A 14,061-nucleotide genomic window follows, 5' to 3' on the forward strand; every position below is an offset into this window, starting at 1 on the left:
ATATTTAGAATTAATATCTGTCTCTAGTCTTTGCTTGATTATTTATGAATGGTGAGACCTTAGGTGATTTATGTACTTTCATGGAGTCTCAATTACCTCTTTTATAAAATAAGAATTGGATCTTCAAAATCTCTTATAGCTGTAAAATTGTGTTATTCTATGTCTAATTTAAGTGCCTGCTGGCAGTCTGGGATAGAGGGTCTTTTGAGATCCCTTCCACCTTTAAATTTATGATTACATGTAACAAACAGATTTTTTCTCTTTATTTTAGCCTGATAGACTAAAGCAGTTTAGTGTGACACCAAGACACCTCGAAGAGGCGATACCACCTGAAAGACCCAGAGTAGCTTTCCAGACACCTCTCCCTCCTTCGTCTGCCCCCTCTGTCCCACCCATGCCATCAGTTTACTCCTTCCCATCTCAAAATGAAGACTTGCACAATGGACTCAGCAGCACCCTTGGTGAAATGGTGCCTCCCAGGTGCTTGTTTAAAATGTTTTGTGTTTGGGAATTAGGTAAGGTATCATTATACTGTATATTCAGAAGGATTTGCTGAAGCAGGTAATGTTATCCTTCAGAGATTTTTGTGCAGTTAAAGGCTTCTGTCAAATAATTTCTGTTGAAATTTGTTTTCATTGTTGATCTTTTCTCTGTTATTATAAAAACAAGGGAAATCCTTATAACATTCTTTTGCTGTTTAAAGATGCTTCAGTGTTTTAAAAATGCATAACTAAGTATATTTATTATTTAGTTTTAGGTCGTATTTTGGAATATCTGTTTAACATATAAAACCTAGCCATTTTCAATTTTGTAATTTCCACTTGGCAAACATTGAATACTTTCTTCAGTTAATGCAGAAAACGTTTCTAATGTGACTGTTTTATATATATTACTTTATTTTAGTTTCTGTTTCCTTCAACTCTTTCTCTGTGATTACTTACAGGCTGTGCAACTCAAATACCTGAAATAAAGTGTTGAGATTATAAAACCTGTATTTAGGTATTAGGGTAAAGATTTGATTTCCATAGGTAAAAAGCATTGTGCTATACTGGACTAAACATAAAGAAAATCCTGTTAACATTGATATTTTCTGGTCTATACTTTCTTCTCTGAGTAGGATTTTCTCTTATTTTTGCTTACTATTAATGTATTAATTGTAGGATTGCATTTAATCAGGTGTTTTTCCTTTTTAACATTGATATTGTAGGATTGCATTTAATCAGGTGCTTTTCCTTTTTAACATTGATATTTTCTGGGCTGTATGTTCCTTTAGGACTTGGTATTATCTTTTATTTGCTGCTAACAAATTGTAGGACCATGTTTACTGTATTTATCAGGTGTTTTGTTTGTTTCATCTAATGGCTTCCTGACTCAAAGGACTAGGTGGGATTGGAATTACCAAGCATGGTATGATGATTTTAGCATTGATTTAGGGATTAAAATGGTTGGCTTCACTGCCTGGATTTTGGGCAGACCACACTTGTATTGAACTTCAGTTTTCTCATTTGTAAAAAGTAGAATAGTAACAGATATTTATATATGTGTGTATATATATATGTTTTTTAATCTACAGTTATAGTGTTGTGAGGATTAACTTTTATATCAATCTCTATAAAAATTTAAGATTTAATGATATTGACAGTTCCCTCTTATAGTAATTTTTCAACTGCTTTGTTTATCTATGGAGTGAGGATAGTAAGGTTAGACACGTTGAGTGATTAGTAAATATGAAAAATATTCATGACTGAAGAGAACTTTAATGCCTTCTCAGCTCTTCACAATATTTTGAAGTATACAAGGGAGAACCTAATATATACACTCAAAAGTGAAAACATTCTAGGATGCCTCCTTTTTCTTTCTGTTCATCTAAAGGAATTTGCCTTTTACATTTTAACTAATGGAAAATATTGCCTTGGTGGAAATACAGAGATACTTCCTACTCATTAATGAAGTGCTGATGTAGAGGTTTTTAGAAGTTTTAACTTTATGAAATGCTGAAAATTAACTCAGAAATTTACTGTTGATATTCAAGTAGTTTCTTTTCACATTATAGTTTAATTCCTTTGAAAGAGCAATATATTTTTAGAGTTAAAAAACTACATCTTTCTCCCAGTCAAATGGAACCATTTATAATCTCATTTTGTACCTCTTTGCCTTTTCTTGATGTTGTATCTTTCTTCTCTGTGACTAACTCACTCTAGTAGTGTGGCTGAAGCATTGCCTTTCCTAGAAAGCCTTCCTTATACTTTCCTCCTCTTCCCTATGTGATTTAAATATTCCTGCTCCATGTTCCTGTAGCATCCTGTGTCTACTCGTATTGTTTCATTTACTGTACTCTGCTGTAATGGCTGTTTATTTTTGTATTATTCCTGAGGGGCAGAGACCATGTTTGGTCAATACTGGCAGATAGTGACGAATTAGATGTTAATTGATTGAATAAGTGTTGTACCTTAACTCCTGACTTTTTTTCTTTTTGCTTTTTGAGTTATAATTTTTGGTAAGAGATTGAAGCAAGATGGTGGCTTTTCCTAAAGCAGCAATTAGATTTTCAGTAAGATTTTTGTAAGAAAATAATATCTTGATTTTTAAAAAATTTGCAGTGGAATATGAGAAGAATTTCCCAATTGTCTTTTGATACAGCATTGCACCTCTGCCTCCACCTCCCCTACTACCACCTTTGGCTGCCAACTATCGAACTCCTTATGATGATGCGTACTATTTTTATGGGGCCAGGAATACGTTGGATCCTAGTCTTGCTTACTGTAAGTTATCTGTGGGGTAAACATTATTTTCCAGTGGTTCAATCGGGAAAATTGGTTTTTGTGCAAGCAAAAATATATAAATGAGAAAAAGCACAGCTTTACTTAATTCCAATATTATATGTATATTGATTGAATAAATACTGTATTTTACAACTCAGTTATAATTCATAGTTATTTCCTTTTTATCTAGATTTAAGAAATATTTTATGTTTTCTTGCCTTGTTCTCTGCTAACTCCTAACTCAGAAGGAAATGTGGATTTTTTTCCTTAGGAAACATTTTCAGTATGTGACTTTTCCTTTAGAGATAGTGTTATTAAGTGGGTACTCTGAAACAAATGTGTTGGTTTTCTTTTAAGATGGTTCAGGAATGATGGGAGTACAGCCTGCAGCTTATGTTACAGCTCCTGTCACCCACCAGCCAGCACAGCCTATTGTGTAAGTACTTAAAATAATAATTTGTTTCAAGATTAATTTGTCTTCCATAGAACTTGTGTTATTCAATGTGTTCTTTTATTCTTCAGAACAGATATAACTTATTTTAATTTCCAATTATTACATAACTAGTATGTTCAAAGTATTGCTTTTAAGTCAGTGTTTCATAGAAAGCACATTTAAAAAATTAAGAATAACCTCACTTTTTTTCATTAGCAAAGTTATGTGTGTATAGTTATAGTTTTACATTTAAGTTCATGATCCATTTTGAATTATCTTTTGTATAAGGTGTTAGATTTTGATTGAAGGTCTTTTTTTTTTTTTTTTTCTCCTGCTTTATGAGTGTCCAATGGCTCCCAGCACCATTTGTTGACACGATTATTTTTCCTGGGAATTGCTTTTGTACCTTTGTCAAAAATGGGCATGTTCGTGTGGGTCTCTTTTTGGGATTCTCTATTCTATTCCATTGTTCTATGTGTCTATCCTTATGTTAGTATCACTTGAAAATTGTAGCTCTGTGGAAGTTTGGAAATCGAGAAGTATGAGTTCTTCAAATTTGTTTTTCTTTTCCAAGATTGTTTTGGTTATACTAGGTACTTTGTATTTCAATGTGAATTTTAGGATCAGCTGCTCAGTTTCTGCCAAAAGGCAGTTGAAATTTTGATGGAGATTATATAGAATCTGTAGATCAGTTTAATATTACCATCTTAATTTTTTTTCAATTTTTTGTAATGGTAACATACACATAACATAAAATTTATCATTTTAAAGCATTTTTAGTGTATAGTTCAGTGATGTTAAGTACATTCATATTGTTATGTAACCATCACCACCATCAATTTCCAGAACTGTTTTCGTCTTGCAAAACTGAAACTCTATACCTATTCACTATTCCCTCTCCCCTATGCCACTGGCACCCATATTCTACTGTTTCTATGATTTTGACTACTTTAGGTACCTCATAAAAGTGAAATCATACAATATTTATCTTTTGTGTCTGGCTTTTTTAACTTACCATAATGTTCTTGAGGTTCATCCATGTTGTGACCTAAGTCAAAATTTCCTTCTTTCCTTTTCTTTTTTTCCCACACAGCTTGCAGGGTCTTACTTCCCAGAATTTCCTTTATAAGGCTGAATAATATTTGATTGTATGTATATACCATATTTTGATTATCCATTCATCCACCAATGAATACTTGGGCTGCTTCCACATTTTAGGTATTGTGAATGGGCAACTATGAATATGGGTATACAACTTACCTCTTTGAGACTCTGCTTTTAATTCTTTTAAGTATATACTCAGAAGTGGAATTGCTGGATCATATGGTAATTCTATTTTTAATTTTTTGAAGAACCACTATACTGTTTTCCACAGCAGCTGTACCATTTTATATTCCCACCAACTGTGCACAAGGGTTCCAGCTTCTCCACATTCTCACCAACACTTATTAGTTTCTGTTTTTTTGCTAGTAGCCATCCTAAGGCAGTTTAGGTGGATCTCATTGTGGTCTTGATTTGCATTTCTCTATGATTACTGATGTTGAGCGTCTTCTCATCTGCTTTTTGGCTATTTGTCTATCTTTGGAGAATGTCTTTTCAAATCCTTCTCTCATTTTTGAATTGGTTACTTTATTTTTTTGTTGTTATGTTTTAAGAGTTCTCTATATACTCTGGATATTAATCCCTTATCAGATATATGATTTGCAAATATTTTCCCCCATTCTGTGTATCATCTTTTTATGCCATTGACACTATCTAGCAGTACTATAGATGCACACACATTTTTAATTTTCGTGAAGTCCAGTTTGTCTATTTTTTCTTTTGTTGCCTTGCCTGTGTTTAGTGTCATATCTAAGAAATCATTGCCAAATCCAACATTGTGAAGCTTTTGCCCTGTGTTTTCTTCTAAGAGTTTTATAGTTATGAGGTTTTACATTGAGGATTGTGATTTTGAGTTACCTTTTGTGTACAGTGTTAAATAAGGGTCCAGCTTCGTTCTTTGCATGTGGATATCGTTTTCCCAGCACCATTTGTTGAAAATACTGTCCTTTCCCCATTGTATGGTCTTGGCACCCTTGTCAAAAATCATTTGACTTTCGGGCTTCCCTGGTGGCGCAGTGGTTGAGAGTCCGCCTGCCGATGCAGGGGATGCAGGTTCATGCCCCGATCTGGGAAGATCCCACATGCCGCGGAGCAGCTGGGCCCATGAGCCATGGCTGCAGAGCCTGTGCGTCTGGAGCCTGTGCTCTGCAATGGGAGAGGCCACAACAGTGAGAGCCCTGCGTACCGGAAAAAAGAAAAAAATCATTTGACTTTATATGTATGAATTTATTTCTGGGTTTTCTGTTCTGTGCAGTTGGTCTATGTGTCTGTCTATATGCCAGTGCCATGCTGTTTTGATTACTGTAGCTCTGTAGTAAGTTTTGAAATCAAGAAGTGGGAGTCCTCTAGCTTGTTATTTTTCAAAATTGTTTTAGCTATTTGAGGTCTCTTGAGATTCCATATAAATTTGGGGAAGGGTTTTTCTATTTCTGCAAAAAAGGTCGCTGGGATTTTTTTTTGTGTGTGTGTGGTATGCGGGCTTCTCACTGTTGTGGCCTCTCCCGCTGCGGAGCACAGGCTCCAGACACGCAGGCTCAGCGGCCATGGCTCACGGGCCCAGCTGCTCCGCGGCATGTGGGATCCTCCCAGACCAGGACACGAACCCACGTCCCCTGCATCGGCAGGCGGACTCTCAACCAGTGCGCCACCAGGGAAGCCTGGTCACTGGGATTTTAATAGGGCTTGTATTGAATCTCTAGATCACTTTGGGTAGTTTTGACATTTTAACAGTATTAAGTTTTCCAATCCATGAACAGGGGATGTGTTTCCATTTGTTTATGTCTTTAATTTCTTTCAGCAATGTTTTGTAATTTTCACTGTACAAGTCATTCACCACTTTGGTTAAGTTAAATCCTGTGTAGTCTGGGTTTTTTTGATGCTATTATAAATAGAACTGTTTTTGTAATTTCCTTTTCAGATTGTTTATTGTTTGTGTATAGACATTCAACTGATTTTTTTGTGTTGATTTTGTATTCTGGTACTTTGCTGAATTCATTTCACTAACAGTTTGTGTGTGTGTGTAATTGTTAGGGTTTTCTGCATATAATATCATATCATCTGCAAACAGAGATAATTTTACCTCTTCTTTTCCAATTCGGCTGCTTTTTTTTAATATAAATATATTTTATTTATTTATTTTTGGCTGTATTGGGTCTTTGTTGCTGCACGCAGGCTTTCTGTAGTTGCGGCGAGCGGGGTCTACTCTTCATTGCGGCGTGCGGGCTTCTCATTGCGGTCACTTCTCTTGTTGCGGAGCACAGGCTTTAGGCACACGGGCTTCAGTAGTTGTGGCTCTTGGGCTCTAGAGTGCAGGCTTAGTAGTTGTGGTGCACGGGCTTAGCTGCTCCACGGCATGTGGGATCTTCCCGGACCAGAGCTTGAACCAGTGTCCCCTGCATTGGCAGGCGGATTCTTAATCACTGCGCCACTAGGGAAGCCCAATTTGGCTCATTTAAAAATTTTTTTTCTTGCCTAATAGTTCCAGTACTATGTTGAATAGAAAGGGTGAAAGCAGGCACCTTTGCCTTGTTCCTGATCTTAGAGGAAAAGCTTTTATTCTTTCACCATTGAGTCTGATGTTCACTTTGGATTTTTCATATGTGGTATTTATTATGTTGAGGTGGTTCCCTTCTATTCTAGTTTGTTGAGTGTGTTTATCATGAAAGGTTGTTGTTAAATTCTGTTAAATGCTTTTTCTTTATCAGTTGAGGTGGTCGTGTGTTTTTTTTCCCCTGTCATTCTGTTAATATTGTCTATTATACTCATCAATTTTTATATGTTGAACCATCCTTATGTGCCAGGAGTAAATCCCATTTGGCCATGGTATTTAATCCTTTTAATATGCTGATATGTTTGGCTTGCTAGTATTATGTTGGGGATTTTTACATCTGTGGTCATAAGGGATATTGGTCTATAGTTTTCTTTTCTTGTAATGTTTTTGTCTGTTTTGAAATCAGGGATATGCTGGCCTCCTAGAATGAGTTAGGATGTGTTTCCTCCTCTTCACGTTTTTGGAAAAATTGGAGAAGGACTAGTGTTCTTCTTTAAATGTTTGGTAGAATTCATCATTGAAGCCATTAGGTCCAGGGCTTTACTCTCTCAGGAGATTTTTGATTAGGGATTCAATCTCCTTATTAGTTATAGGTTTATTCAGATTTTCTATTTCTTTGTGATTTAGTCTTACATCTTAACTATATTAAATCTCCAATCCATGAACATGGATGTCTTAATTTATTTGGGGTTTTTAAATTTCTTTCAACAGTATTTTGTGGTTTTTAGACTAACTCTTGTTTAATTTATTCTAAAGTATTTAATACTTTTTGATGGTGTTGTGAATGGTCTTTCCTCAATTTCATTTTTATATTATTCATTGCTAGTTTATAGAAATACAATAGAAATGTGTATATTGATTTTGTAACCTGCAGTTTTGCTGAACTCTTTATTATTACTGTTTTTAGTGCATTTCTTTGCATTTTTCTGTATATATGATTTTTTAAAAAGGAATTTATCTATTTTTGGCTGTGTTGGGTTTTCATTGCTGCGTGTGGGCTTTCTCTAGTTATGGTGAGCAGGGGCTACTCTTCGTTGCAGTGCATGGCTTTCTCATTGCGGTGGCTTCTCTTGTTGTGGAACACGGGCTCCAGGCTCACAAGCTTCAGTAGTTGTGGGTTGCGGGCTCTAGAGCACAGGCTCAGTAGTTGTGGCACCCGGGCTTAGTTGCTCCGCGGCATGTGGGATCTTCCCAGACCAGGGCTCGAACCCGTGTGCCCTGCACTGGCAGGCGGATTCTTAACCACTGTGCCACCAGGGAAGTCCTCTGTATATATGATTATGACATCAGTTAATAGAGGTGACTTCTTCCTTTCCAATCTAATACTTTTTATTTCTTTTTCTTGCTTAATTACCCCGACTAGAGCTGCCAGTACAATGTTGAATAGATATTATGAAGGTGGGCATTTTTATCTTATTCTGATCTTAGGTGGAAGGCATTCAATCTTTAACCATTAAGTATGATGTTAGTTGCTGGTTTTTCATAATTGCTTTTATTAGCTTGAGGAAGTTCCTTTGTGTTCTTTTTTTTTTTTTTTTTTTTTTGCGGTACGCAGGCCTCTCACTGTTGTGGCCTCTCCCGTTGCGGAGCACAGGCTCCGGATGCGCAGGCTCAGTGGCCATGGCTCACGGGCCCAGCCGCTCCGTGGCATGTGGGATCTTCCCAGACCGGGGCACGAACCCGTGTCCCCTGCATCGGCAGGCGGACTCTCAACCACTGCGCCACCAGGGAAGCCCTGTGTTCTTTTTTGATTATTTTTATCAAGAAGGGGTATTTAGCGTATTCTTTCAACATTTTACTAACTTGGAAGTTGAATTTTGTGAAATGCTTTTTCTGCATCTATTGAGATGATCCTGTGGTTTTTGTTCTTTATTCTGTTAATATGGTGTAGTATATTTATTGGTTTCAGATATATCAAATCAACCTTGCATTCCTGTGATAAATCTCACATGGTCATGGAGTATAATCCTTTACATATCTTGCTAGATTTTTCAGTTTACTAATTTTTTGTTGAGGATTTTTATCTCTATTCATGAGTGTTACTGGTCTTTGGTTTTTGTTTTCTTTTTTTTTTTTTTTTTTTTTTTTTTCTTTTTGCGGTATGCGGGCCTCTCACTGTTGTGGCCTCTCCCGTTGCGGAGCACAGGCTCCGGACGCGCAGGCCCAGCGGCCATGGCTCACGGGCCCAGCCGCTCCGCGGCATATGGGATCCTCCCAGACCGGGGCACGAACCCGTATCCCCTGCATCGGCAGGCGGACTCTCAACCACTGCGCCACCAGGGAGGCCCTGGTTTTTGTTTTCTTTTGATGTCTGTTTGATTTTGGTATCAGGATGATACTAGCCCAATAGAATTAGTTGGATGCGTTCTTCCATTTTCTATTACTTTGGAGAGTGTGTGAAGGATTGTTGCTAATTCTTCTTTCAGTGTGGTAGAATTCACCAGGAAGCCAGTTGATCCTCATCTTTCCGTTATGGGTAATTTTTTGATTTCTAATTTAATCTCTTTCCTTGTCATTGGTTAATTCATATTTAAAATATTGTTCTTGCATCAGTTTTGGTAGTTTGTGTCTTTCTAGAATTTGCCCATTTCATCAAGATAATCTAATGTGTTGGCATACAGTTCTTCATAGTATTCCCTTACAATCTTTTTCATTTTAATAAGGTCAGTAGTGATGTTTTTTTTATTTCAGTAATTTTAGTCTTCTTATTTTCATTCTGGCTAAACATTTATCAATCTTGTTGATCTTGTCAAAGAATAAGCTATTGGTTTAGTTGATTTTCTCTGTTGTGCTCTGATCTCCATTTATTTCTCCACTAATCTTTTTATTTCCTTCTTTCTGTTTACTTTGGGTTCAGTTTGCTCTTATATTTTCTAGTTTTTTAGTGTCTTATTTTTTAATATATACACATTACAACTATAAATTTTCTTATTACTGTTTTAGCTTCATTTCTTAAATTTTATACATTGTGTTTTCATTTTTATTCATCTCAAAGTATTTTTCAGTTTCTCATTTGATTTGTTCGTTGATCCATTGGTTAGTTTGGAGTATGTTGTTTAATTTCCACACAATTGTGAATTTCCCAAATTTCCTTTTGTTACTCATTTTTAATATAATTCCATTGCAGTTAGAGAACATATTTTGTATTATTTCAATCCTTTTAAATTTATTGAGGCTTATTTCATGACCTAACCTGTGGTCTGTGCTAGAGAATGTTTCATATGCGCTTGAGAAGAATGTGTGTTATACTGTTTTGGGGCAGGTAGTTTTTATCAATGTGACTTAGATCTAGCTGGTTTATAGTGTTTTTTATTTCTGTTTCCTTGTTGAGCTTCTGTGCAGCTTTTCTATTAGAAGTAGCATATTGAAGTCTCCAGTTATTATTATTATTATTATTTTTTTTTTTTTGCTGTACGTGGGCCTCTCACTGTTGTGGCCTCTCCCGTTGCAGAGCACAGGCTCTGGACGCGCAGGCTCAGCGGCCATGGCTCACGGGCCCAGCCGCTCTGCAGCATGTGGGATCTTCCCAGACCGGGGCACGAACCCGCGTCCTCTGCACTGGCAGGCGGACTCCCAACCACTGCGCCACCAGGGAAGCCCCAGTTATTATTTTTGATTTATTTATTTCTGTCTTCAGGTCTGTTTTTGTTTCCTGTGTTTTGAGTCTGTAGTTACGTACATATATGGTTATAATTGTTATGTCTTGCTGACCAGTTGACCCCTTTATTGGTATAAAAGATCCTTTCTTTGTCTCTAGTAACAATTTTTGACTTAAAATATATTTTGTCTGTTAACAGTACTGCTACTCTTGTTCTTTTTAGTTGCTGTTTGCATGATATATATTTTCTGTGTTTTAACCTCAGTGTATTCTTTGAATCTAAAGTGTGTCTCTTTGTAGACAGCATACATTTGCATCCTACCTCCCACCCCCTTCAATTCTGCTAGCTTTTTTTTTTTTTTTCGGTACGCGGGCCTCTCACCGTTGTGGCCTCTCCCGTTGCGGAGCACAGGCTCCGGACACGCAGGCTCAGGGGCCATGGCTCACGGGCCCAGCCGCTCCGCGACATGTGGGATCTTCCCGGACCGGGGCACGAACTCATGTCCCCTGCATCGGCAGGCGGACTCTTAACCACTGCACCACTAGGGAAGCCCAATTCTGCTAGCTTTTGCCTGTATTTACATTTAATGTAATTCCTGTTAAGGTAGGATCTCTGTCAGCCATTTTGCTATATATGTATCTTTTAAAAATATATTTTATGTCTTTTTTGTTTCTCTGGTCCTCCATTAATTCCTTTTCTTTGATGTTAAATATAGCATTCCATTTTTTTTTTTTTTTTTTTTTTTTTTTTTTTTTTTTTCTTTCTTTTTGCGGTATGCGGGCCTCTCACTCTTGTGGCCTCTCCCGTTGCGGAGCACAGGCTCCGGATGCGCAGGCCCAGCGGCCATGGCTCACGGGCCCAGCCGCTCCGCGGCATATGGGATCCTCCCAGACCGGGGCACGAACCCGTATCCCCTGCATCGGCAGGCGGACTCTCAACCACTGCGCCACCAGGGAGGCCCTAGCATTCCATTTTAATTCTCTTGCTTCTTTTAGTGTAATTTTTGTATTATTTTCTTTGTGGTTTCCTTGCAGATTGAAATTAATATTTTAATTTAAAAGAACTGAGTTCATATTAACACCAATTTAATTTCAGTAGTATACAAAAATTTTTCTTTAATATAATGCCATTCCTTTCCTTCTTTTTTTTTTTAAATTGGCTCATTCTACTCCATTCCAAGCCTTATCTTTTTTTTTTTCACATCTTTATTTGAGTATAATTGCTTTACAATGGTGTGTTAGTTTCTGCTTTATAACGAAGTGAATCAGCTATACATATACATATATCCCCATATCCCCTCCCTCTTGCATCTCCCTCCCACCCTCCCTACCTTTCCTTCTTGATGCCATTGTTGTCAGACAAAGTGTATCTTTATACACTTAAGTTCTTCAACACAATTTTATAACCCTTCCTTCCTTCCTTTATGTAGTTGTCTTTTAAATCAGATAGAGAAGAGTACAGTTACAAATAAAAACATATTTGTAATATCTTTTTTAAAAAATTTATTTTAAAAAATTTATTTATTATTTATTTTTGGCTACATTGGGTCTTCATTGCTTTGTGCGGGCTTTCTCTAGTTGCGGCGAGCGAGGGCTACTCTTCATTATGGTGCACGAGCGTCGCATTGCAGTGGCTTCTCTTGTTGCGGAACATGGGCTCTAAACATGCGGGCTTCAGTAGTTGTGGCATATGGGCTCAGTAGTTGTGGCTCGTGGGCTCTAGAGCACGGGCTCAGTAGTTGTGGCACATGGGCTTAGTTGCTCTACGGCATGTGGAATCTTCCTGGACCAGGGCTCGAACCCATGTTCCCTGCATTGGCAGGCAGATTCTTAACCACTGCACCACCAGGGAAGTCCCATATTTGTATTATCTTTCATCTTTACCTATGTGGTTACTGTTACTGGTGTTCTTTATTTCTTTGTGTTTACTCCAGTTACTGTCGAGTGTTCTTTATTTCAACCTGAAGCGCTCCATATTTCGTATAAGACAGGTCTGTTAGTGATGACTTCTCTGATTTTTATTTAATAATGTTCTAATTTCACTTTTATTTTTGAGGCATAGTTTTCCTGGATATAAAATTCTTGGTTGACTTTTTTTTTTTTTCTGTTAGCACTTTGAATATGTCATCTCATTGCCTGCTGGCCTTCATGGTTTCTGATGAGCTGTTAATCTTATTGAAGATCCCTTGTATGTGATGAGTTATTTTCTTGCTGCTTTTGAGATTCTTTCTTTGTCTTTGGGTATGTTGACTATGATGTGTATAGATGTGGATCTCTGAGTCTTTTTTTTTTTTTTTTTTTTTTGCTGTACGCGGGCCTCTCGCTGCTGTGGCCTCTCCCGTTGCGGAGCACAGGCTCCGGACGCGCAGGCCCAGCGGCCATGGCTCACGGGCCCAGCCGCTCCATGGCACGTGGGATCCCCCTGGACCAGGGCACGAACCCTTGTCCCCTGCATCGGCAGGCGGACTCTCAACCACTGCGCCACCAGGGAAGCCCTCTGAGTCTTTTTGCTTTGAGTTTGATGAGCTACATATGCATAATTTCTAAGAAGTATGAGCCCTGGATAACCAGGGAAAAAGGAGAAAAGGAAGCTTAGGAGGAGCCTTCAGTTGCTAGGGAATCATTGGTCCTACTTTACCCAACACTTAGAACCTCTTACCTTTGACACAATTCCCATCACATGCCTCCATAAACAGGGCAAGGTTTTAGGGATTTTATTAGTCATATACCATCAATACCGTCAATAAAATCTATGACTCAGTGAAAAAAGAGAAAAGTGTGTATAAGTTTACGTATTTTTTCCATTTCTTTATTTTTACTTTTGAATGCTGGTTATCTTTGCTCTTTGTTTTATGTGCTTTCTTTGTGTACTCTTTCAGAAATATATTTCTTGAAATGTGGAAGCAATATCACTCTTTAAGCAAAAATGATTGGAAAATTGATGAGAGACAGAATTATAGGAGGATGATACAAATTTGTTTAATGGAGGAGGGTAAAAAGTACAGAGATTATTAATGAAGGTACCAGTGTCTGAGTAACAAAAAGGGAAATTCCCAAAGCAGTTGGTAAAATAGAAAGTGAAGATTAGGGACTTTCAATACTTTTCCATGGAAAATGTGAAGTTCATATTCATAAATGACAAAATATTCAAGGATATAAACCGTAAGTGGGAATAGGCTTGCAAAAAAAGAATGATAGAGACCTCAGATTAGGAATTGTTAGGCAAAATATAAAATGGTCATATTGATCATGTTTATATCAGGGCATAAGAAACTATGAAGAATGACCAACAGATTTGAAATAGAATTAACTAGATATTTTAGTAAAAATTTTAAATAATTGAGAGTAGTAACTCAATGGATGGGCCTTAATAGCAGATTTGACATACCCAAAGTGAGAATTAGTAAGTTGGAACAGTGGTTTTCAAATGTGGTTCCCAGAGTAGCAGCATTATGGGAACATGTTGGAAATGCAAACTCTCAGGCCCCATCCTACCTATGAATCAGAAACTCTATGCTGGGGCCCAACAACTTGTGTTCAATAAGCTTTCCTGGTGATTCTGATGTACACTAAAGTTTGAGAACCTCTGAACTAGTAGATCTGAAGAAATTCAGCC

General features: G+C 37.4%; 1 protein-coding gene across 6 annotated transcripts in view; it reads left to right on the top strand.

Annotated features, from left to right (window-relative positions):
- The window catches only part of CSPP1 (centrosome and spindle pole associated protein 1), a 117,170-nt gene that overhangs the window by 44,937 nt on the left and 58,172 nt on the right, over positions 1-14,061 (top strand). For all 6 annotated transcript variants that reach the window (XR_014017836.1, XM_081259013.1, XM_081259014.1 and 3 more), the window contains 3 exons: positions 272-480; positions 2,641-2,762; positions 3,120-3,198. Coding sequence is in view for 5 of the 6 variants with exons in the window: in XM_081259013.1 (XP_081115139.1) it covers positions 272-480; positions 2,641-2,762; positions 3,120-3,198 (410 nt within the window). In the remaining variant the exon portion in view is untranslated. The remainder of the gene's footprint in view (positions 1-271; positions 481-2,640; positions 2,763-3,119; positions 3,199-14,061) is intronic.

This window comes from Mesoplodon bidens (assembly GCF_964165515.1).
Source record: "Mesoplodon bidens genome assembly, chromosome: 16".
NCBI classification, from domain to species: Eukaryota; Metazoa; Chordata; class Mammalia; order Artiodactyla; family Ziphiidae; genus Mesoplodon; species Mesoplodon bidens.